Here is a 27500-nt window from a genome sequence, read left to right on the forward strand (position 1 = left end):
CACTGCTACTCAATTGTAGATCAGCCCTGACAGACAGACAAACAGACATACAGATCTTTCAGCAAAAGCTATTTCAATAACGAGAGTCTTATCTTTTTATACAGGCATTGCATACTTTGGAATACATTATCTAACATGTCATTTATGTAAGGTAGTAAGGGGTGTGATTTATGGGGGGGACTTAGCTGTTTTTTCTAGTAGCTTTGAGCAACTGCGTACGTGCTCCCTCACACATGGTGTTGTTTTATTTTACTCCAGGTCGGCTCTGATTAAGTCTAAACGATAAATAAAGTGCAGTGACACTAATGAGTCGTGAATTGATCCTCGTGCCAAATGGCAAAAAAGCAATAAACAAGAAGAATGGAAAAGGTGGTGGTGGTGGTGGTGGTGGTGGTGGGTGGTGGTATGCAGCAACCAATGAAGCTGGGATGTTCAAATGGATGGAAGAACCACTTCCCAACAATGACACACAAATGGCATCACCAACAACACCATCATCATCACGACCATCATCATCACTACCATCATGATCATCATCATCACTATCATCATCATCATCACCACCACCACCATCGTCATCATCATCACTACCATCACCATCATCATTACCATCATCACTATCATCACCATTACTACCATCACCATCATCACCATCACTATCATCATCAACACTACCATCACCATCATCATCACCATCATCACCATCACTACCATCACCATCATCATCACCATCATTACTACCATCACCATCATCACCATCACTATCATCATCATCATCATCATCGTCATCACCACCATCATCATCATCATCATACTGAAATACATCAATACCAAATGATTTCATTACATCAATAACTAGAATATTGACACATAAAAATTGTCGAAACAAGTCAAAACACAAACATATAGGGAGACTTCAGGGGATTATTAGCAGAAAACTAAATCTGGAAACGCCTACATTTAACCAGACCGACAGAACATCACCCCCCCCCCCCCCACACACACACACACACACCAAAAAAAGCAAAAAAATTAATATAATTGGGACTTTCTCACTTTCTGCCTTCTGTCAAGCATGACCTTACTCAGAATATGTAGTGTAAATACACATGGCTTTGAGTTGCCTTGGAAGCAGGGCCACTTACTCACTGACCTCAGGTCACTAGATATAGATGTGGTGGCCATGAGCAAGACCAGAATTTACTATCCGTTAACCTTTGCACCCAATCTTGGCGGATGTAAGATTTACTTACCCCAGGATAAGAAGTAGGATTGGTAGGTAGAGTTGTTGTGTTGTTTTGGGAAGGCCTGTATTTCATGATATGGACCATTTTCTTGGACCAAAAGGTAAGTTGGCAGTACTGGACATAACCAGCAGCAAAATCTGCACCTTCAGACTAATAATTGGGCTGAATAATCAGTCTCTTTAGACATACTGTTTAATGTTTTACTTGTTTCAGTCATTTGACTGCGGCCATGCTGGATCACTGCCTTTTTAGTCGAGCAAATCGACCCCAGGACTTATTTTATGTAAGCCTAGTACTTTTTTCGAAACGCTAAGTTACGGGGACCTAAACACACCAGCATCGGTTGTCAAGCGATGTTGGGGAGACAGACACACACATACATACATATGACAGGCTTCTTTCAATTTCCCGTCTACCAAATCCACTGACAAGGCTTTGGTTGGCCTGAGGCTATAGTAGAAGACACTTGCCCAAGGTGTAACGCAGTGGGACTGAACCCGGAACCATGTGGTTGGTAAGCAAGCTACTTACCACACAGCCACTCCTGCGCCTATGTTTCTCAAGAAACATCTGAATGTTTCTTGAGAACATCCTACTTCTTGTTGCTTGTGGGAGATTGGAATAGTAATAAATGCTTAGACTGAGTGGGGCTAGCTGGTAGAAAAGGGACAGTGCATGAACCTCACAAATCTGCTTAGATGCTTTCAATTATCTGAAAGATATCAATTGGATTTCTTGAATGTACCAATGTGGATGTAGACAAACTGCATTGGATCATCCAGATTATATCTAGACAGAGTATTCTGTAGATCAGATTAACCATGACTGCCATCCCTTCTCCCTACAATCCTTCAGAAGGCTCTGGTACTCGGCATGTTTCTATTCAAAGTCTTGATTGCATCCTTCTTCCCATGGGGCTGGGGAAAAGAAAGAAAATAAAATAATATCATAATAATCTTTTCTACTACAGGCACAAAGCCTGAAATTATGGGGGAGGGGTTAGTTGAATACATTGACCCCAGCATTCAACTGGTACTTATTTCATCAACTCTGAAAGGATAAAAGGCAAAGCTGATCTTGGTGGAATTTAAACTCAAAATGTAAGACAGACAAAAGGCTACAAATCATTTTGCTCAATATGCTGATTCTACCAGCTTGCTGGCACTCTGTCACTTACGACGTCGAGGATTCCAGTTGATCCGATCAACGGAACAGCCTGCTCGTGAAATTAACTTTCAAGTGGCTGAGCACTCCATAGACACGTGTACCCTTAACGTAGTTCTCGGGGATATTCAGCGTGACACAGTGTGACAAGGCTGACCCTTTGAATTACAGGCACAACAGAAACAGGAAGTGAGAGTGAGAGAAAGTTGTGGTGAAAGAGTACAGCAGGGTTCGCCACCATCCCCTGCCGGAGCCTCGTGGTGCTTTAGGTGTTTTTGCTCAATAAACACTCACAACGCCCAGTCTGGGAATCGAAACCGTGATCCTATGACTGCGAGTCCGCTGCCCTAACCACTGGGCCATTGCGCCTCCACCTTCAAATAATAATAAGATAATATAAAATAAAAGAATATGTCAACTAATCTAAACTTGTCTCTTCTGCTTTACCGTTTTGTCAGGAATCATCACACCTGAAGATGAATTTCAATTTTGGAATGATGTTAGTGTTTCAAGCCACTCACCTGAAGATTGCAAGAGAGCTAGATACTTCCAAGATCTATTCCAACCTATCTGCAAAGATTATGGTAACGGCTTAGACTGTCTGGAAATGCAAAATGTTCTGGAGCTGATTGAAACAACTCAAGATATTCTGGATGATGTTTGGAAGCAGACTGAATTTGAACCTGTGTATCCAGAAAAACGAATGAGACATTTAATGGAAGTTATTGGTTAGTTTAGACTTACAATTGTTTTCTCTTTCTTCTTTTTTGTTTGTGTTTTTGTTCTGTTTTGTTTCAACAGGGCTGTGTAGTAAGAAGTTTGCTTCCCAACCACATGGTTCCTGGTTCAGTCTCACTACATTTGCATCTTAGGCAAGTGTCTTCAATAACTCCCAGCTGATTAATGCTTTGTGAGTGAGTTTGGTAGATGGAAACTGAAAGAGACCATTCTGTGTGTGTTTGTGTGTGTGTGTGTGTGTGTGTGTGTGTATGAGGGAATGCTGAGAAATTCCTGGCTTTGGGTAAAAAGAAAATACAGGAGTATCAGTTAATTATGATTTTGTTCAACATATCCCCCCTCTCAGATTCATGCACTTGTGACAGCGATCCTTTAGTTTTTCCAAGCCCTATAAAAGAACTCAGAAGGTTGGGCCTTCAACCAGGCCTTTTGTGATACCCTTAAAGCCAGGACCGACTTCGTGCAAACATGAAGGCACACTGGCAGAAAACTTCTCCTTTAAATAGAAACCTTACCTGTCATTGTGGTTTTGTGGCATGAAACAAAACAGGCCTTGCCATCCACTCAAGAAAACACAAAGTAAATGAACCACAAGCGCTCAGGCAAACTGAGTCCTCAACTTGTTCCAAAGGGTTTGCAAGGCACCAACAGGCCTCAAGAGGCACACTTGGTGTCCATAGAATAATGATTAAGGCTTTATTTTACTGAACCCTCATCTGTCATTAAAGACAAGAGAATCCATCATCATATATATGTGTGTATGTATGTATGTATGTATGTATGTATATGTACATATGTGTATGTATATAAATATGCTTATATATGTATTATATGTGTGTGTATGTATGCACGTACATATGTATGTATATACACACAAATACTCATACACATACACACAGCACAGATGCGGTTGTGTGGTAGGAAGCCTTGTGAGTGAGTAGATTTGATTGACAGAAACTGAAAGAAGCCTGTTATATGTAGACATGTGTGTGTGTGTGTGTGCATGTGTGGACTTGCATGTGTGTGTGTGTGTGCATGTTACTGTCTCCTTGCCTTGACATCTCGTGGTAGTTGTAAACGAATGTGATCATCAATCAAGCAGTATCCTTTGTTTCCAATCTTCTGTGAAAACATGTCCGGCCACAGATCGAATACTACTTCACTTGGAAACGGGTGGGGGTTGGTGACAGGAGGAGCATCCGGCCTTAGAAAATCTGCCTCAACAAATTCCATCTGCCACGTGCAACCATGGAAGAATGGACATTAAAAGCAGTTATGACGGTGATGATGATGATGGTGATGATAATGATAGTAATTCTGTTTCATTCACCACAACTCCGTCTGACCAGAAATGACTAAATCAGTCCAGCAAACAATTCACGGAAATCACTATTTATTATGAGTCATTGCTTCATTATATTCTATCAATAAACAGGCGACGTGAGTCAGCCATAAGTTGATTTATTTCATAAGCCATTGGCTTCATACTCACGACACACTTTCTTCTTGTGATAATCTTTGAAATCTACTTCCAACTTCAACATTCACAATTTATCCTCAACAGACCTGGCTGTGTGGAGGTGCTGGCATGGATGTTGATAAAAAGGTTGCTTCTTGACCTCGTGGTTCTGGGTTCAGTCCCACACTGTGGAAACTTGGACAAGTGTCTTCTGCTATAGTTCCGGGCCAACCAAAGCTTTGTGAAAGGATTTGGTGGTTGGAAACTGAAAGAAGCCAGTCTTATATCATCGTCATCATCATCATCATCATTGTTTAACATCTGCCTTCCATGCTGGCATGGGTTGGACGGTTTAACAGGAGCCAGCTAGGTAGAAGACTGCACCAGACTTCTATGTCTGTTTTGGCATGGCTTTTACAGTTGGATGCCCTTCCGAACACCAACCACCTCACAGATTGGTGGAGTGCTTTTTACGTAGCACCAGCACAGGTGAGGTCAGTTTTGGCATGGTTTTACAGCTGGATGCCCTCCGGTATTCAAGTACTATTTTTACTAGTTTTGCTTCTTACGGAAACCTGTCTTTATAATCCAAGCCCAAACAGGAACATTCTGTAAGTATTCTGCAAAATTCTAAGTGAGATGGAGTTGAATCAAACTGTTTTAAATAATACTATATATATATATGTATATGTGAGAGAGAGAGACAGACAGAAAGTTTGTTTCCCTACCACTTGACAGCCAGTGATGGTTTGCTATATCTCTTTAACTTAGCTGTTGGGCAAAAGAGACTGATCATTGCAGACTTTACGGAAAATAAGTACTGAGGTGCCACACGAAAAGCTACAAGACAATGCATGATTAATTCAAAATTACGTGAATACATAAGCATCACATTTGATAGAATAATTCAAATACTTAAGGGTTAATCACATAGATTATCTTTCCTTGTTGACTTGTCTATCCATTAATTATCTATAAGTGGATGAAGGGAGGGTTTAATCATTTGTTCAGAGTAACGAATATCTTAATTAATTTCCATGATTAATGGTTTTGTTTCTTTTTCTCTCTTTCCCAATTCCAGCATCTTCCATTGCTCGCTACGTGAAGAAGAAACTTGCTGATGAAGACATTTGGTACGGCTGTTACTCGAATGTATGTCAAGTTCTTCAGTCTGGCATTACCATCTGCGAGTCTTGGATTAACATCTGTGAATCTTTCACTGTCCACTTGTGGAAACGGTATGTTCAACATCCATGGGCTGGCAGCAAATTTGTTCCGGCTGACCTTTCACAACTTGCTGAGAGAATAAATGAGGTTTGTAATTAATAATGAACTAACAACAAAAAAAAAATCTTTCATTTATATACACTAACATTGTATAAATAGGTGCAAGTGTGGCTCAGTGGTAAGGGGCTTGCTTCCCAACCACATGGCTCCAGGTTCAGTCCCACTGCATGGCCTTTTGAGCAAGTGTCTTATACTATAGCCTCAGACCCAACCAAAGAATTGCAAGTAGATTCGGTAGACGGAAACTGAAAGAAGCCTGTCGTATATATGTGTGTGTCTTTGTGTCCATGTTTGTCCTCTCTACTGCTTGACAGCTGGTGTTTGTGTGTTTACATTCCAGTAACCTTGCAGTTCAACAAAAGATACTGATAGAATAAGTACCAGGCTTTAAAATAAAAAAAAGTCCTAAGGTCAATTTGTTCAACTAAAACTCTTCAGGGTGGTGCCCAGCATGGCCGCAGTGAAATGACTGAAACAAGTAAAAGATAAAAGATATATACCATTATAGACACCACTATGCAGGTGGTGAGCAGGCAAAATCATAGGCATACCAGACAAAATGCTTAGAGGCATTTCATCCATCTTTACATTGTGAGTTCAAATTCTGCTGAGGTCAATACTGCCTTTCACCCTTCCAGGGACGCTACAATAATTACCATTTAAGCACTGGGGTTAATGTAACCGACTTGCCCTCTCCCAAAAATGTTAGGTCTTGTTCCTATTGTAAAAAAGGATATATACACCTCTATTATTACACTACCATTATATATAGACCAACGTTATATACAGTGCTATCAATTATTTACATTTGACGGATATTTGTCCTCATCTCGTTTGTTGTTAACACAACATTTGCAGAAACACCAGTAAGCTAATGTAGTGCATCACATAATTGTTTATTCCTTTGTCATCCCAATTTCTTATAACTACTCTGTTCTGAAATATGTATATTGAGTTCTAACACAAAGTTATTAATATTGCAATGCCTAAATGAAATATTGAATATATATATATATATATATATATATATCGACTTTAAAGAAAGCTCAAAACTGATCCAGGTAATATATATATATATATATATATATATATGTGTGTGCAGAAGTAACAGTGTGACTCAAGTTTCATGCATTAGCATGTATATATATATATATATATATATATATATATATACATACACATATACGCCAGCTTAATTTTATTCGTCCTTATTCGAAAGACATCTGTTGTTTCGTCCTCTTATTATTCTTACTGTATTTGTGTAACATTGTTCGTTTTTTTTCCGTCCTTATTTTTGTATACATTCGCTACTTTCTTCCAAGTAATCTAATGCTCTTAGCTTAGCTTTTTCCTTGGGGGCTGGCCAGATTGGAGCAATATTGAGAATAACCAGCCGAAATTGCAAGGATATTCTGGATCTCGACTGAAGAGAGAAAACTCCGAATGACCTGTCCATGTTTTCTTTTTATCGTCTATCTGGATGTTTTGTTGTCCCTTTCTTGTATCACCTAACTGTCTGGATGTTTCATGTTCTTGTCCCATTCTGTATTATATATATATATCATCATCATCATCATCATCGTTTAACGTCCGCTTTCCATGCTAGCATGGGTTGGACGATTTGACTGAGGACTGGTGAAACCGGATGGCAACACCAGGCTCCAGTCTAATTTGGCAGAGTTTCTACAGCTGGATGCCCTTCCTAACGCCAACCACTCAGAGAGTGTAGTGGGTGCTTTTACGTGTCACCCGCACGAAAACGGCCACGCTCGAAATGGTGTCTTTTATGTGCCACCCGCACAAGCCAGTCCAGGGGCACTGGCAACGATCTCACTCGAAAATCCTACGGGAGCCAGTCAGGCGGTACTGGCAACGGCCATGCTCAAAATGGTGCATCTCATGTGCCACCCGCACAAGAACCAGTCCAGGGGCACTGGCAACGATCTTACTTGGCTTGCCGGGTCTTCTCACACACAGCACATTTCCAAAGGTCTCGGTCAGTAGTCATCGCCTCGGTGAGGCCCAATGTACGAAGGTGCTGCCTCACCACCTCAGCCCAGGTCTTCCTGGGCCTACCTCTTCCACGGGTTCCCTCAACTGTTAGAGTGTGGCACTTTTTCACGCAGCTATCCTCATCCATTCTCACCACATGTCCATACCAGCGCAATCGTCTCTCTTGCACACCACAACTGATGCTTCTAAAGTTCAGCTTTTCTCTCAAGATACTTACACTCTGACGGGTATTCACATTGACATTACACATCCAACGGAGCATACTATATCATGACCGCAGCCACTTGGCTGAAACACATAAATAAATATATATATGCACCCCAGTGTTACCTGGGTGTTAAGACCTACAGCCACATTGTATTATTTGTTTCTTTCTAATGGGCAGAATTGCCACACAACAAGTATGAAGCAAACAACTCTTCTTTATAAACATGTTTTTCGCTCATTTTCTGATGAACAACGTTGCAGTTTCCGTCCACCAAATTCAGTTACAAGCCTGTGGTTGACCTAGGGCTATAGTAGAAAACATTTGCCCAAGGTACCATGCAGAGGGACCAAATGTGGAACCATGTAGTTGAGAAGAAAATTTCTCAACCACACAGTCATTCTTGCACCTAATATGTGTGTGTGTTTACATTTTTTATTAAATCGAGTATTGTGTCTGGCAAAGTTGCCTCCCTTAACTAAAGACCTCAAGGCTGTGCAACCTGACCTCATTTTCAAGGTTATTTTTGTAGTAAAAATGAGTTATTGTGCAAAAAACATACTTTATTTGGTAGCCGAAAGATTACTGAATCTTTTGATAACTCATGCGTCAAAATCAGCAACTCATTCTTTGAATCCATAGGGAACATGTGCACACACACACACACACAGACAAACTCTGTTTTATATATTAAGAAGATATGTATTCATAAGTATATATATATTTATATGTATGTATATGTGTGTGTGTGTGTATGTGTGTGTAAGTTATATATATACAGGTCTTCTGCCTAGAGTAGAAAAGAATATATATATGTATATGTGTGTGTCTGTGCTTGTGTGTGTATATATATATACATATAATGTATGTAAATATATATATATATATATATATATATATATATATATATATATATATATATATGCGTGTGTGTGTGTGTGTGTGCGTGAAACTGGCTTTTACATAGAGATGCACATATACAGACTTATGAATGCTTATATATGTGTGTTCATATGTGTAGAGAGCAAGGAAATGAGAAAGATTTAATTATCCACATCTTCATATATAACACATACAAACTCATGCCCAAATGCTATATGAAAGCAGACAACAACCAAAACAAAAAAAGAAGACAGAGAAACCATGACAGCTACAGGATAAATATGATTGCAGAAAAGTGAAGAAATTATTGGAGGTTCTGCAGAGATTAAAAGACAGAAATATCAACCTGCTGATACACATAGTCACATGTTTGTGTGAGAGAAACAGGTGATCTGGTAGAGTTTCCTATCTACAGTTGATGCTTTGAAGTTTTTACTCAAATTTACTCTAAATGAAACATTACTGGACGGGGTGTGTAGCTTAGATATCAGGGTGTCCCTCTCTAGGCTGTGTCACTTCTCTGCATTGGTACTATGGTCTCCTGTTCTGGTACTATGGTCATGTGATTAGAATGTTGCAGGAAAGAATCATAGGATGGATTCAAGCTGAGCCAACTGAGAGAGGACCTCAGGGTAGACCAAGAATGAGATGGTTGGATAATATCCACAGTATCAGATGGCTCATCATCATCATCATCATCAACATTTAATGTTCACTTTCTATGCTGGCATGAGTTGGATGGCTTAACAGGAACTGGCAAAGCCAGGGACCACAACAGGTTCCATAGTCGGTTTTGGCTTGGTTTCTGCAGCTGATTGCTGTTCCTAATGCCGACCACTTTACAAAGTGTACTTGATGCTTTTTACGTGGCACCATCACTGATGCTTTTTATTTGCCACCAACACCCACACCAAAGCTTTTTACATAGCACCTGAGTTTTAGGATCTCAATTCTGTTGTGATGGTCTTCTTGAGTACAGCAATGTGCCGCATATCTTGGTCCTCTGTCATCCCTTTCATAAGGTTGCTCTTAGGAATCCAGCAGGCAACTGTAATGATGGCTACTTCTGATAGGACCCTATGAAATGGTACGTGAGGACTTTTTTTTTTTTCCATGATTCCCCCACCCCATCCCCGCCTCCTGGAATGGTGAGAGGAGAAATGGATAGCTGAAGAACTGCAATTTCAGGAATTCTTTTACCATCCTTGTTATGACTTAGATATTTGGTAATGTTGCAGTGAGGAATTGATCAATAAGCAAATAAGCAAATAAAGGCATGTTTTTAAAATACCAGTCCCAGGGACCACAAAATAACTCTCCCTAGATGTAACAGTAAGGAAGGATTCAGTGCATTGACTCAACTTGTTAGAAATAGCAGTCCAGCCTGCCTCAAATCACACATTGCTGTTTTAAAAATAAAGACAGAATACATTATCTTCTATTTTTTTGCAGAACTTGATTCAGTCATTGGACTGTGGCCATACTGGGGCACAACCTTGATGGGTTTAAGTCAAACAATTCAACCACAGTACTAATGGGGTTTTTTGTATTTTTTTAAAGACTGGTACTTATTCTATTGGTTGCTTTTGCTGAACCACTAAGTTATAGGGATGTAAACAAAGCAACGCCAATTGTCAAGTGAACAGGGGGAAACACAAACACAGTCACAAATACACACACAGATGCATACACACACACACACACAGATGCATACACACACACACACACACACACACTGGGTTTCCACACAGTTTCCATTTACCAAATTAAATCACAAGGCATTGGTTGACATTCTTGGGCAAGTTGACTTCTACTATAGCCCCAAAGCCTTGAGGCGAATTTTAGTAGATGGAAACTGAAAGAAACCCAGTGTGTGTGTGTGTTTGTTTCTCTCCTTGTTTCTTTCTGTGGAAGAACATAGGCTCGAAACGTTAAAGACTTTTTCAATTCCCAAGCGTTATACTAATACATATGTTTGTTTTCTACACCACCTGTCTTTGTCTGTTGTTTTTTTGCGAATTCTCCCTAGATATATATATATATATATATATATATATACATACATACATACATACATACATACATACATACACATGTCACTCACTAACTGTGGAAGGAACCTGTGGAAGAGGTAGACCCAAGAAGACATGGGATGAGGTGGTGAAGCATGACCTTTGAACATTGGGTCTCACAGAGGCAATGACACAAGACTGAGACCTTTGAAGATATGCTGTGATTGAGAAGACCTGGAAACTAAAGTGAGATCGTAGCCACACATGTCTGGCCCAGTTGAGAGTACTCCTGATATGCTATGCTTGAGTATCACCCTATAGCTCTATTGGAGCTTCAAAAACTCAGCAACACTTTTTTTTAGTATGCTCTTGATATTTCATAATGATAAAATATGTAAATCCCAATATGTTATTTGCTACATCCTCCATCAAGTCTTCTGTAATAATAATAATAATTTTTTGATGTATTCTTTTTTGCACTGAGGAGAACAGTAATATGTGATTAATTTAATTTAATTTAATTAATTTCTAATTATTCGACCATGTTATTTACATGTTAATATTGCTGTTCGAAACAATCGTATGCATGGATTAAAATTCTTTTTTAAAATTTCATCATCTTCTCTTCAGCATCTTTAACAGTTTGTTGAGTTTCTATGGGATAATTTTCCAGGAATTCTCATAACACACAATATACATGTAATAATTTCATATTCGCAAAAATCTTACGCCAGCAAGCTACCAACAAAATATGAAGAATCTTTATTAGAAATCGCCCCTTTGGAACCCTCCAAAGTGAAAGATGAAATGGAACTCAACCTTTTCACACATATTTATACACACACACACACGCACACATATTTTTACACACACACACGCACACATATATACATACATATGTACACTTATGTGTGTGGGTTGGTGACATGTCATCAATACAAGTGTACTAAAGACAGTCACAACTTATATAAGAAAATTAGACTACATTAAATTGCACTGTGTGAAATTGCACAAAGAAAAAAGATACAAAACACTCCCCCCTCTTTCTCCCCCCCCCCCCATCTCTCTATCTATCTATCTATCTTTTCTCTACATCTTAACTACCTCATTATTAGTCTATCAAGTAAAATACAGCTGCTCCATCACTGGTGACAAACAACGCTCATTCACATAACACTCAAACATAAAAATGATATTATTTATTTGTCATTTTTAATATCTTCTTATGAGATTATTATTATTATTACTATTTACTCTTTTTTCTGTTTTTGTTTTTTTTCTCAGAACGTCACTGAATCTATCATGTATTCGTTTTTCCAAAACTATATATTCTTTCACACTCCACGTAGAACCTAATTATGAGGAATTTCCAGCAGCAATAAAATCATTTGGTGTGTGTGTTTGGTTATAGATTATGTATTGCGTTATATTCAGTTTTTCTTTTCCCACATTAACGCAAAAAAAACAACATAGAATATATAAAAACATATAACACATAAAAATTCATAAAGAACATAAAAAAAGACTACTAATACATCATTGAAAAGAAAAATATAAACATATAAATGATTTAATAATATGAATTCTATGGAGTATTAAGATGTTGGACTAAAATATGGCATACAGAAAGAAATAATAAAAACAACCTCATCAAAGCACAATGTTGATAGTCAATGTATGATTTGAATTTGTTTCATTCTTCTTTATTTTTTCTAACAATTAAGGGGAAACATTCCCCCAGAATATGTTTGATGGGGCCTTAATTTAATGTCATCAGCAATGGGTTGCTTTGCTATAAGTTTCCAAATAGAGTGGGTGCTGGAAGGATCACTAAGAAAACAGTCAGAAATTTACAAGTGTTAACACTGGAAAATAGAATTCTATGGAAATTTCATTGAGTTTATGCGATGCTGTCTATATGATAAAATTAAGGGAGTATGGTTTTGCATATTTAATGTAAAAAAGCAGGGTTACTATAATGGGTTTTAAGCAATGGGTGCTAATTTCATGTAGCAAAAGTAGAATAGAGATAATGCTACTTTTTCCCAAGTCTACACATTACTGTTTTTTTCTTGATTTGAACTACTAGTTGTGTTAACCCCTAACCCCTTTGATGCCAACTTGCCTGAGACTGCCCTTAGTTATGTAGTACAAACTTCCTGTTTTAACCCTTTAGTATTTCAGATGGGGCCTCAACTTAATGTCATTAACAAAAGGTTGCTTTGCTATACTTTACAAAATAGAGTGAGTGCAGGAAAGATCACTAAGAAAACACATTGTTTTGAATTAATTACACACTATCTCATAGCTTTGAGATTTCGATGATGCGGTTGCTAATTTTTAGAATTACAGTGTAGGATAGGTGTGAGAGGCCAGATCTGGCCAATTTAAATGCTAATGGCTTTAGGTGATAATGAATTAAAGTTTACTATTAAGACTCCCTGCTAATTTATGTTCCAAACAGTTGCTTTGTTACAACAGGGTTATTTTACTAAATTCTTCATTGTTTTAAAAATTAATTGAAAGACATTGTTCTTCAACGAAAAGGTTAAAGTTTTAGAATTTTAAGATAGGAATCCTATTGAGTATCATATGAAAGTATGTAAATTAGAATGGGGCATTGCATTGGTGCCACTATACCCCATTGGTTTGAAGAAATTGAAACAAAGAGGATTACTTACATATGACTCAAGTTGTAATTTGGAATGATGTGCTTTGTAGAACAGCTCCCACATGAGCTGGCAGAAACGTTAGCACACTGGGCGAAATGCTCAGCGGTATTTCGTCTGCTGTTACATTCTGATTTCAAATACCACCGAGGTTGAATTTGCCTTTCATCCTTTCGGGGTCGATAAATTAAATACCAGTTACACACTGGGGTCGATGTAATCGACTCAATCCCTTTGTCTGTCCTTGTTTGTCCCCTCTATGTATAGCCCCTTGTCGGCAATAAAGATATAAGAACAGCTCCCACACTACCTATTGAGTTATTTTTTCATGAATGACATAATCAAAAGGTGGTGAGCTGTCAAATACGAGATGGTATCAAAAAGTTCCTGAACTCGTTCTGTAGCACACCAACAGATAGCAGCACATGGTTGTGTGTGCAGTGAGAGCTAGCAGTGACCTTCATAAGGCAGTGTGCTGAGTGACATTGCTGTGTTTACTTCACAAGTTGTGAAATCTGTGTTTTTGTGATCACAAAATAAGTCTGCAGTTTTGTCATGGACAGGAAGTTAGAACCTGAGAGCCAATGTGAAATTTTGTGTAAAACTTGGGAAGTTTGCTACGGAGACATTGAGTATAATTTGGCAAGCTTATGGCAATGAGGCAATGGGTCAAATGCAATGCTTTGAGTGGCACTGGAGCTTCAAAAGCGGAAGAACATCCCTGGAAGAGGATGAACGATCTGAAAGACATGCCACAAGTGTCATCCTTGAAAATGTGGTTTTGTGCATTGAGAATTCATCCCCCAGGGCCAGACCATCAGTCAAGACATCTACTGTGATGTTGTGAACCGTTTGAGGGAGGACATTATGATGAAAGTTCTGGATCTGTGGAGCATGTAGAATTGGATTCTTCACCAATCTCTCCTCACTCATGAATTTCTCACCAAAAAGCAACATGGTATCACTTCCACACCTGCACTATTCACCAGATTTAGCACCTGTGGTCTTCTATCTTGACCCCAAGATGAAAATGCACCTCAAAGATAGCCATTTTAATACTGCTGTGAAGATGTAGAACAAGTTGCAGGAGGTCCTCAACTCACGGAAAATAACTTCCAGGCCGGATTCCTAAAGTGGGAGGAACACTGGGACTGGTGTATTGCTATGCAAGGTGACTATTTCAAAGGAGATGATATTCAAACTTAAGGTAAATAAGTTATTTTTTATTAAACATAGCTAGTCTGTGAACCTTTTTATACCACCTTGTAGGTGTTGAGGAATATAATGTTTTTTCTTGAGCCCTAGGACTCATAAGACCAGTTACTCAGTTTCCATGGCATATAAGTGATGAAGATCTTGATATTTTCTTTGAACAAAACGCCAGTCCATTGCAGAGTCCAAGGTCAGTAATTATATTTAGAGAAAAGGGCAATTTGATTACATTGACCCCAGCACTTAACTGGAACTTTATTTTATCAACTCTGAAGGGATGAAAGGCAAAGTTGACCTTGGTGAGATTTGAACTCAGAATGTAAAAACCTGGAAGAAATTCCTCTAAATATTTTGTCCAGTGTGCTAACAATTCTGCCAGCTTGCCACCTTATAATATTGGTTTCAAATTTTGGCACCAAGGTCAGCAATCTTGGAAGAGGGGTAAGTTGATTACATTGACGCCAGTGCCCAACTGGTACTTATTTTATTGACCCCTAAACGATGAAATACAAAGTCAGTCCCTGTGGAATTTGAACTCAGAATGTAAAGATGGATGATATGCTGTGCTAAGCATTTTGTCCAGCCTGCTAACAATTCTGCCAGGTCACCAATTTTTGCCACCTTGTAATATTATTTAATTCCCTTATAAATTTTTTCCCTACTGCAAATAAGGAAACAACACTTCATAGGTTTCTACTTCTTTTAAGTAACATCAGTACAAATGTGGCTTCTCTTATAGTTTGCTACAGTTTTAAGGTATAATCATTTTCATTTTATCTAGTTTCAGCTCATGAGCTGTGGCCATGCTGGGGGCACCGCCATTATATATACTGCCATAATATACAGAAATGTATATTTGTTGGCATGGGATTGTTTACTAATTAAATAATTCTGAGATGCTATCCTCATGATAAGCAGAAGTTTTTTCGGGTGTTAGCATATTCACTGAAAGTGCATCAGAATATTGAAGGAGAATGAAATGACATGGACGTGGAAATAAAAACCTACATTTGCTGTACTCACTGGAAAAATTAAATATTAATCATCAATTGACACTGTTTTTTTTCACACCACAGACATTACACCACTGTGTGTTAAATATGTTCACACTTATTGTTTATCGTGCAGATGGTGCCTTAGGATTCTTCAGTGTCATCATTGTTTTTATGTTTGCCTTTTCCATGCTGGTATGGGTCGGACAAGTCTTATTGAATCTTATCTTGTGGCTTGGGAGTATTCTGTTACCAAAAAGTTAAATTTCCATATGTGTATAAAAGTAAACAAACAGGCGCAGGAGTGGCTGTGTGGTAAGTAGCTTGCTTACCAACCACATGGTTCTGGGTTCAGTCCCACTGCGTGGCACCTTGGGTAAGTGTCTTCTACTATAGCCTCAGGCCGACCAAAGCCTTGTGAGTGGATTTGGTAGACGGAAACTGAAAGAAGCCCGCTGTATATATGTGTATATATATATATATATATATATATATATATATATATATATATATATATGTATGTGTGTGTATGTGTCTGTTTGTTCTCCCAACATCGCTTGACAACCGATGTTGGTGTGTTTATGTCCCCGTAACTTAGCAGTTCAGCAAAAAGAAACCGATAGAATAAGTCCTGGGGTCGATTTGCTCGACTAAAGGTGGTGCAGCAGCATGGCCGCAGTCAAATGACTGAAACAAGTAAAAAAAGAGAGTAAACAAAAAAATGTTTTTCTTTTTCATTAGAAATGTGTATTGTACGATACAAATAAGATGATATTTTTTTGAATGCAGAGTTGCCATTAGAACAACAAAAATACTGGGTAAAGTACCCTTACAAAGCGGAAAAATATGTGTCAACAACCAGTCACGGGACATGAACCCATATCCCTCAAAGACTCCAGCTGAGTGCTTTACTATTAAGCTAAACTGCCTGCTGACAAATTCATCCATCGAATTAGATGCTAAATACTTTAGCTTTATAGAACAACCATGTGTGTATAAATGTAAACAAACACACATGCAAGCATCCAAACATATGTATGTTTAAATGAGTTTGTATGTATATGAGATTGCATGTGTGTGCATATATATATATATATATATATATATGTTGCTAACTATCAGCCATTTTGTATTCCTATTGTATGACATACAATAGGAATACAAAATACAAAATGGCTGATAGTTAGCAAGGCGGGACACACATAAGAAAGAAGAAAGCAAAGGACCACTGATGAGGTCACAGAAGTGTGACGAAAGAACTCTGGCCGAAATAGGATTAATGTAATGTAATGTAATATAAAGCTGAAGCAAATTAACACCAAATATATAGTGCGTGTGTTTTTATTGGCTAAACTGGCAATATGACCATCCCCAAGTACAACACTATCTGTTTCAACACACAATTTCACATCAAAAATCTTGCAAAACAAATATATATATATATATATATATATATATATATATATATATATATATATATATATATATATATATATATATACATACAGTATACATTTAAACACATAAGAGGCATCCATACCAAATGGATGCTTTTCCTAATGCCAACCGCTTTACAAAGTGTTCTGGGTTTATGCAGTGAACAGCACAGGTGCTTTTATGTGGCACCACCACAGGTGCTTTTTACATGGCACCAGCACAGGTGCTTATACTTAGTATCGGCACACATGCTTTGTACGTGGCACCAGCGTGGGTGCTCTATATGTTACACCAGCATGGGTGCTTTTTAAATGGCACCTAATCCAAAAATGAAAAAAAAACTTGAGCCATTTAGACCAGGGGTTTTCAAACTGTGGTCCGCGGACCACAGGGGGTCCACAAGGACAAGACAGGGGGTCCGTGGACAGCAAATACTTTTTATGGGCAATTTGATTTTATATATGTTTTTTAATCAAAATCTTTTAATTGACAATAAACCTATTTGTTAAATACTGTTAAATAAATAAATGTAAAAATATATGTTATTTTAAGCAAATATTTATGTATAAATTTCATAAGCGTTTATAAAGGTAAAGCCTGAAATATAAAGGGGTCCGCAAGTCAAAAAGTTTGAAAACCCCTGATTTAGACAAGCAGCATCTTTGAATGTTCTGACTTTGGCAGTGGTGATCCATCCAACCCATACTGGCATGGAAACGGGAAATAAAATGATCATAATGATGATGATGATATTGGTAGTGTTGTTGGTGGCTGTGTGTTTATGTGTATATGTGTGTAACACTATAGTTTCTCAGGTGTTATATATTAAGTATGCATATATGCATAGCTATTTTCCACTTCTCAAGTTCTAAAGATTAAATATGTATATAAGTATAGCTACTCTTTATTGCTCTCATACTGTAGAGTGTAAATGTATGCTATGTCTAAAGAATGTTTTTCCTTGTGATTCTGTATTAAATGAAATATATTTTAATTGGTTTCATCATCATCACCATCATCATGATTATCATTTAATATCCACTTTTCCATACTAGCGTAAACCAGATGGAATTTAATGAGGCAGATTTTCTAAGGTTGGATGCCCTTCCTGTTGCTAATCCTCACCTTTTCCTAAGCAAGGTAATTTTTCCCCATTACCCGACATGTTATACATGGAAGACTGGAAACAAACAATGCTTGTGCGATAGCAATACTTGTTTATAATTATCACATGATATCGAGAGGATGGCACCATGTAAAAGCACATAAAAAATACTGTTAATGGGGTCATGTAAAAAGCACCCAGTACCCACTGTAAAGTAGTTGGTATTAGGAAGGGCATCCAGCTATAGGAACCATGCCAGAACAGACAATGGAATGTGGTGTGGTCCCTGACTTTGCCAGCTCCTGTCAAACCTTCCAATCTATGCCTGGTAACCATTACCCCCTCTACAGCTAGATACCTGTTTCTGCCTCTCTGTCTCTCTGTCATGTTCTGACCTTTCATCAGCTGACACAAAACCACCTCCTCCAATGCCCTCTCCCCTCTTAAAGATTCCTTGTCTTGCAAGTTACTTGGTGACTTTGCCAGTGCTGGTGCCACATAAAAAGCATCCAGTCCACACTGTGAAGTGGTTGGCATTTGGAAGAGCATCCAGCTGTAAAAAACCATGCAAAATATGACCTCTCCAGTGTTGGTGTCACTTAAAAGGCACTCAGTCCACTCTGCAGGGTGGTCGTTGTTTGGAAGGACATCCAGCCGTAAAAACCCTGCTAAGACAGACACAGAAGTCTAGTGCAGTCTTCTGCCTGGCCAGCTCCTGTCAAACCATGGAAGGCAGACATTAAACAATGATGATCATGATGATAGCAATGGGCTTCTTTCAGTTTCTGTCTGCCAAATCCACTCACAAAGCTTTTGTCAGCCTAGTAGTATTGTCATCCACTCATTGCAAATAGCCAACAGGCAGTTGAAAGTTTGTTAACCTTCCTTTATTCTTTCAAGGGGAATTTTTCATTTAGATAATTAAAAAAGGTAACACAGTCATTAAATAATGTAAAACATTTATCAAGCATAGGATATGTATGCTTAGAAAGGACTTGTGAGATGATGGGATTGCACCCCCAAAACGTCCGACATACTGTAATTGTTTTTTTAAAGTTTGTGCTAACTGACTGTGATGTCTGACTCATTTTTAATAATTTATAGGTGCAGGAGTGGCTGTGTGGTAAGAAGCTTGTTTCCCAACCACATGGTTCTGGGTTCAGTCTCATTACGTGGCACCTTGGGCAAGTGTTTTCCACTATAGCCTCGGGCCGACCAAAGCCTTGTGAGTGGATTTTGTAGACGGAAACTGAAAGAAGCCCATCATGTATATACATATATGTGTGTGTGTGTCTGTGTTTGTCCCCCACCGTTGCTTGACAACTGATGTTGGTGTGTTTCCGTCCCAGTAACTTAGCAGCTCAGCAAAAGCGATTGATAAAAGAAGTACTAGGTCTACAGAGAACAAGTCCTGGGTCAATTTGCTTGACTAAATGTGGTGCTCCAGCATGACAGCAGTCAAATGACTGAAACAAGTAAAAGAGTATCAATACAAAATATTTAACCTCCGCTATATCCTTTTCTGCAAGACAGCTATTTCTGTCCCTCTATTCATACTCTAACATCTCATCACCTGGCACAAAACTACATCATCATCATAATTATCCCCATCATCATTTAACATCCATTTTCCATGCTGGCATAAGTTGGATGATTTTACTGGAGCCAGTAAGGACAGGGTCGCACCAGGCTCCCATCATCTGTTCTAGCATGGTTTCTATGACTGGGTGCCCTTCTTAATGCCAACCACTCAACAGAATGCACTGGGTACTTTTTATGTGGCACCAGCACCATTATTTTTAACATGGCACCAGCATGAATGCTTTTTATGTGGCACCAGCACTGGTATCAATTTTGTTGCAGTGGCTGGATCTTCTTGAATACAGCAAGGTGCCAGATATCTCAGTCATTTAGTCATCTCTTTCATAAGGCTCAGAGATCAGCCTTCAATACTTCGTCCCGTGTATTCCTGGGTCTCCCTCTTCCACAAATTCCATCCACTTTAAGTGATCAGCACTTCTGTATGCAGCTGTCTACATGTATACACATGTATGTAACTGTCTATATGTATACACATGTATGCAGCTGTCTATGTCTACACATGTATGCAGCTGTCTACATGTATACACATGTGTGCAACTGTCTGCATGTATACACATGTGTGCAACTGTCTACATGTATACACATGTATGCAGCTGTCAACATGTATACACATGTGTGCAACTGTCTTCATGTATACACATGTATGCAGTTGTCTACACCTATACACATGTATGCAGCTGTCTACATGTATACATATGTATGTAACTGTCTATATTTATACACATGTATGCAGCTGTCTATGTCTACACATGTATGCAGCTGTCTACATCTATACACATGTATGCAGCTGTCTACGTCTGTACACATGTCTGCAACTGTCTACATGTATACACATGTGTGCAACTGTTTACATCTATACACATGTATACAGCTGTGTACATCTATATACATGTGTGCCACTGTTTGTATCTATACATATGTATGCAACTGTCTGAATCCCTTAAGTTTCACTACAGCACAAGTAACACATGTAAATACTACATATATCTGCAGGTCCTGACTCTTCGTTCAATCCATGAGCAACTGACGCACTTGCTCAGTTCCCAGGAGCAGCAGGAACTGAACATGTCACAAGTATTCCGGCCGTTCACTGGTCTCAACCCCATTCTCTACAATCCGTTCACCAAACCTCTTTGGGACGCCGCAGTGGTACAGTTCAGCCGAGTACTGTCACCTATCGAGCAGAAAGTAGCCTCTGTCCTGAAACGTCACATTCAAGATGTGGAAGGAAACTTACAACAGGTAATTAGAATATTTTATTATTGTTGTTGTTGTTGTTGGTGTTGCTGCTGTTGTTGTTGTTGTTATTGAGCCCCTGGTCAACCCTGACTGAGTATACTTATGATTCCAGCAATCATCATCATCATTTAACATCCATTGTCCATGCTGACATGGTTCGGGCAGTTTGACAGGCTCCAGTTGTCTGATTTGGCATGGAGCCTTCAAGGTGGTACCCCAGCATGGCCGCTGTCCAATGACCAAAGCAAGTAAAAGATAAATCACCATCATCATCATCATCATCATCATGATACATCCATTGTCCATGCTGTCATGGGTTGGATAGTTTGACCAGAACTGGGGAGCTGCACCAGACTCCAGTCTGATTTGGCATGGTTCCTACAGTTGGTTACCCTTCATACTGCCGTGCTGGGTGATTTTATGTACCACACAGGTACTTTTAATTATTAGGTACCGCACAGGAGCTTTTAATTATTAGGTACCGCACAGGTGCTTTTAATTATGAGGTAATTATATGACGCATCTTGCTAAACAACAATAGTTTTTTACATTTGAGTCTATGAAGAGCAAACTTTTATGTCAGTGCTTGAACCATTAGAAATAGCAGCCAAATTTACTTCAGATATCAACCCTACTCAGGAAGGAAATAGAGATATATTAGATGTTGTAGTTTGACATAGACTATGTCTAAAAATAATGTTTTAAATGGGGGGGTGGTCATGGCTTGAATGTCTTTGATCATAAATCTGTTCTGTCTGGGCTAAACTGGGGTTAAATTGCTGCTGCTGCTGCTACTACTACTACTACTGCTGTGTTGTTGGCACTCCGTCGCTTACGACGTCGAGGGTTCCAGTTGATCTGATCATCGGAACAGCTTGCTCGTGAAATTAACGTGCAAGTGGCTGAGCACTCCACAGACACGTGTACCCGTAACGTAGTTCTCGGGGATATTCAGCGTGACACAGTGTGACAAGGCTGACCCTTTGAATTACAGGCACAACAGAAACAGGATGTAAGAGTGAGAGAAAGTTGTGGTGAAAGAATAAAGCAGGGTTCGCCACCATCCCCTGCCGGAGCCTCGTGGAGCTTTTAGGTGTTTTCGCTCAATAAACACTCACAACGCCCGGTCTGGGAATCGAAGCCGCGATCCTATGACCGTGAGTCCGCTGCCCTAACCACTGGGCCATTGCGCCTCCACACTACTACTAACAACACCTCCATTACCACACCTACTATTGTTGCTGTTGTTACTGCTGCTGCTGGTGCTACTACGACTACTACCACCATTACCAGCAACATCACCACTGCCAATACTACTACTACTACTACCGTTTTTCATGGAATTATCTCTGTTATATTCTGTCACTTGATGCTCCAGACTTGTCTTGTTTGAATGACATAACGACAGACATAGAGTGTGGGAAGTCTGTGACAAGAAACCAGACTGAAGACTTGTAGTCTTCTCGTCTTCCGGCTTTGGTTTGAAGCTGTAGGTTGAGCACTTGATCTTGTGAAAATGGAATGTGATGTGAATTGGTTACGTTGTGTCGGAAGTGTTTGCCAGCGTCTTGCTCAACAAATGATTGTCTCAGCACAGGCATAGAAGGAAGTTCTAGAGTGATTCTTATTGTTGCCAAGATGAGATCTTTTGTGTTTTGCTGTAAAGAATGGCGCCATGTGGGAAGAAAATGTAGAATAATGGAAAGAAATAGAATCAAGCTCAGAAGATTTTTTTGTTCCATTTTCCTTTTAATTTTTCTCTTTTTGTTCTTTTTTGTTTTTAATTTTTCTCCTTTTTTTTTTTTTGATCTGTAACATCCTGTTATAAACTTATTGTTTTCTGTGTCATCTTCATCATCATCATTTTCATTGTCATTGCTGTCGTCGTCATCATCATTATTCATGTCATCATCTTTTATATTACAATTATATTTCGTCATCATCATCATCATCATTGGTATCACTATTGTCTTCATCATCATCCTTTCCATCATCATTTATATTACAATTTCATCGTTATCCAATCATTAACATTGTCATTACCATCATCATCATCATCGTCATCTTCATTGTCATCATGATCATTATCATTGACATCATCAAGTCAACAAGACAGTCTTTACACAGACATTCAATATGCAGAAAATAACAACCCAATCTCCCTCAGTTGCCCCCCCCCCTACTCGCTATCAAGCAAAAAAAAAAATATATACCAGCTGTCTCAGATATTCCTAAACAGATGGTCTGGTCATGGTTGGAATACTTTCGATCATAGGTCTACTGAATCAGGACTAACCTAGGGTTAAACAACAGCAAGATTGTTTTCATTATCACTTTTGTTTTATATCAAATTCTGCTATGTTAAAGAATAAAAAGTTTTGAATGGTACTACAATGCACTATAATACAAAAAATAGACTATATACCTGTTGTAATTTAGTTATCCATCGTACGATGATATTTTGGAATACAATTCCTTCTCCAGATATTCTTAGATGGAGTCGCTGCTATAACCTGTTTTCCAAAGCGACTCCATCTAAGAATATCTGAAGGAACTGTATTCCGAAATATCATCGGACTATGGATAACTAAATTCCAACAGGTATATAGTCCATTTTTTGCACTATAGTGCATTGTTGTACCATTCAAAACTTTTTATTCTTTACAAACAATACGCAATGCTTTAAGCAAACTACAATACTCTCTGCTATGATAGTTGCAGCTAAAGGAGACGGGTTTTTTTTTTTTTGCATAAATTTGGATGTCACTCAAACGGGGTGAAATACCTTCATATTTGGATGACTTTCCTACTTTATAGGGCAGCTATACTCAATCGCAGCTCCCAGGGCAGTATGTGGTCCTTAAACATCCTTTCAGTGCCTCCCTTATATATATTTTTATATGTAGATACAATAATCCTTTAAGCTACTGATAATTTTTCTGAATCTCCCTGATTCTTTTAATGTGCTGGTTGCCTGGTATTAAATTGATATTAATTAATATCCAATTTTTGCCCTATTGTTTAATTTGATTAACCATAACCAAATTCTCAAAATTTATATATATATATATATATATATATATATATACGACAGGTTTCTTTCAGTTTCTGTCTGCCAAATCTACTCATAAAGCTTTGATCAGCCTAGGGCTGTAATAGAAGACACTTGCACAAGGTGCTATGCAGTGGGACTGAACTCAGAACTATGTGGTTGGGGATCAAACTTCTAACTACACACTCATGCCTTATGAGTAAAATTCGGTAGAAAATATTTGATGAAGGCCTCTTTGATGAACTTGAGCAGTAGCTGTAATTCTAAGGCCAACCTGATCACATACAGTGTCATGCCGACTCTGAACAAGGATCACATTACATTAAAAGTACAAATATCTATGGAACACCCAGCCGCTTAAATTCTGACATAACGAATAATTGACTCCATTGATTATACAACTGGAACAATTGTTCCTTGAGAATAAATGAGAAAGTCTATTATGTATGCAAGTCAGGGTTTTGTTAGAACACATTTCTGTCAGAATGAGAAACAGTTCAGAAGAACTAGCTTTTCACTGATGAATTATTTGGGGAAAAAAACCCTTTATGAAGTAAACAGCTGTTGCTGACATGATGGCTTCAACAGACCTAGCAGAAGTATTTATCGAATTGAGGCATGATTGCCTCAATGAGTAGTCAGTATATGTATGCATATATGTATGTATGTATGTATGTATGTATGTATGTACACACACGTGCATACACACACACACACACACACACACACACACACACACACAATGATTTTTAGAGCTCACTCAAATGCATTTTCTTAAATAAATTTCAGAAATTACTTTAAAGAAATAAGTAAATGTTTCTTTTTTTTTTTCTTTTAGTCAAAATAATTTTATAATTAAAACAATTAAATTTGTATTTTTTTGTTTTTGTGTTATTAATTATATTATGTAAATTGAAAAAGGAAAAAAAAAACATTAATTCGTAATCAGTTCTTCAGACAAGATAAATTTTATTCAATATTTTTTTTTTCTAATGGTAATTAAAAGGAATTGGTATGGTAGAAAAATATTTTGTACATAGGTGCAAGCATGGCTGTGTGGTAAGAAGCTTGCTTCCTAACCACATGGTTCTTGTTTCAGTTTCACTGTGTGGCACCTTGGGCGAGTGTATTCTTCTATAGCTTCAGACTGACCAAAGCCTTGTGAGTGGATTTGGTAGACAAAACCTGAAAGAAGCTCATCATATATATGTGTGTGTGTATGTATTTGTGTCTGTGTTTGTCCCCCACCAACATTTGACAACATGTGTTGGTGTGTTTGTGTCCTTGTAACTTAGCTGTTTGGCAAAACAGACTGACAGAATAAGTACCAGACTTTAAAAAGAACAAAAATAAGTAGTGGGGTTGATTTCTTCCACTAAAGATTCTTCGAGGTAGTGCTCCTTCATGGCCACAGTCTAATGACTAAAACAAACGACAGATGAAAGACTGGGAGGTTTTGAAAAGAAAAGAAAGATGAAATGCTGCTAAGCATTTTGCGCAGCATGCAAACAATTCTGCCAGCTTGCTGTCTTAATATTAATAATAATAATAATAATAATGATAATAATAATAATGATAATAATAATAATAACAATAATAATAATAATCCTTTCTACTGGAAGCACAAGGCCTCAAATTTGAGGGAAGGAATTAAGTCGATTACATCAACCCCAGCGCGTAACTGGTATTAATTTTATCAACTCCCGAAAGGATGAAAGGCAAAGTCGACCTCGTTGGTATTTGAACTCAGAACGTAAAGAGAAACAAGATACCACTAAGCCAATGTACGCCACTAGTCCAGAAGGAATATAAGAGATGCCACGACAATATAGTCATGCTTGTCCATTGGACACTTTGCAACAATAATAATCCCTTCTACTATAGACACAAGTTCTGGAATTTGGGAGAGGGGGATAAATCGATTATATTGACCCCCAGTATGCAACTGGTACTTGTTTTATCGACCCTGAAAGGATGAAAGGCAAAGCCAACCTCAACGGAATTTGAATATAATAATAAGGATGATCATGATAAGACCAACAACTACAACAAAAACAGCAGCATCAGCAACAATAAGGATAATAATTATCCTTTCTGCTAAAGGCAGAAGGCCTGAAATTTGTGGGAAGCGGACTATTCGATTACATTGACCCCAGTGTTTCACTGGTACTTAGTTTATCGACCCCAAAAGGATGAAATGGAAAGTCGACCTCAGCAGAATTTGAACTCATAATGTATTGACAAGCGAAATACAAATAATGATAATAATAATAAGACATCATTACAACGAGGTGCATCATGTGGTAGCTATCATATATAAAATGTATTATTTGTTTTGCATATGATGATGAGGATATCAATGATGATGATGATGATATTTCAAATGTACAATTATATTTTCAATAAACAGTAGAAATTGAAATAAAATCTATTGAAACAAACAAAAAAGAAAACTGTCACTAGTGTTTGCCTTCAGTGTTTTGGTTCAATTAAAACTGTAGCTTATTAAAGGCAACAGTTTTAATTGGGTCAAAATAATAAAAAAGAAAGCAGACCAAAAACCATTTCATTTGTAAAGTTTATAGTTTCCTTGCAAATAATCAGCAATTATATTTACATTAACATTAAAATGAGGGGGGGGGGTGCGTTAGTTTATGCTTTAATTGGTTATGAATTCAGGCTTTGCTATCATTACAGTCATTGAAGTTGTGCTTTTGAAGATGGTACATAACTCTGCCTGCCTCAATCAGTTTGACTGACAATAGGTTCCACTTCCACTTTGAAGCAAAGTATTTAATAGTATGAAATGCATGTCTTCAGACAGGAAAAAGCTGATGTCATAGAGCCCATCCCATTCTTGTCATCATCATTACCATCATCATCAAAATATTAAGGTCTGTTTTCCATGCTAGCATGGGTTGGACGGCATGACAGGAATTAGCAGGGCCAGGGGCTGTGTCAGGTTCCATAGCTTGTTTTGGTTTGGTTTCTATGGCTGGATGCTCTTCCTCATGCCAATCACTCCACAGAGTGCTTTTTATGTGGCACCAGCACCAGAGCATTTCACATGGCACCAGTACCCACACCAACGCTTTTTACGTGGCACCTTGGATCTAAAATTTGTTGTGGTGGGCCAGTCTTCTCGAGTTGAGCAATGTGCCATATATCTTGGGCCTCCCTGTTCC

The 27500-nt window shown here is 38.3% G+C and overlaps 1 protein-coding gene across 2 annotated transcripts in view; it reads left to right on the plus strand.

The window, feature by feature from the left end:
* Positions 1-27500, plus strand: part of LOC106875444 (cytoplasmic dynein 2 heavy chain 1) — a 309460-nt gene that overhangs the window by 17862 nt on the left and 264098 nt on the right. For both annotated transcript variants that reach the window (XM_089338346.1, XM_089338347.1), the window contains exons 4-6: positions 2870-3139; positions 5690-5922; positions 21018-21266. In XM_089338346.1, coding sequence (XP_089194472.1) covers positions 2870-3139; positions 5690-5922; positions 21018-21266 — 752 coding nt within the window. The remainder of the gene's footprint in view (positions 1-2869; positions 3140-5689; positions 5923-21017; positions 21267-27500) is intronic.

The sequence above is a fragment of the Octopus bimaculoides genome, chromosome 20 (assembly GCF_046866305.1).
Source record: "Octopus bimaculoides isolate indiv1 chromosome 20, ASM4686630v1, whole genome shotgun sequence".
In the NCBI taxonomy this organism is placed as follows: domain Eukaryota; kingdom Metazoa; phylum Mollusca; class Cephalopoda; order Octopoda; family Octopodidae; genus Octopus; species Octopus bimaculoides.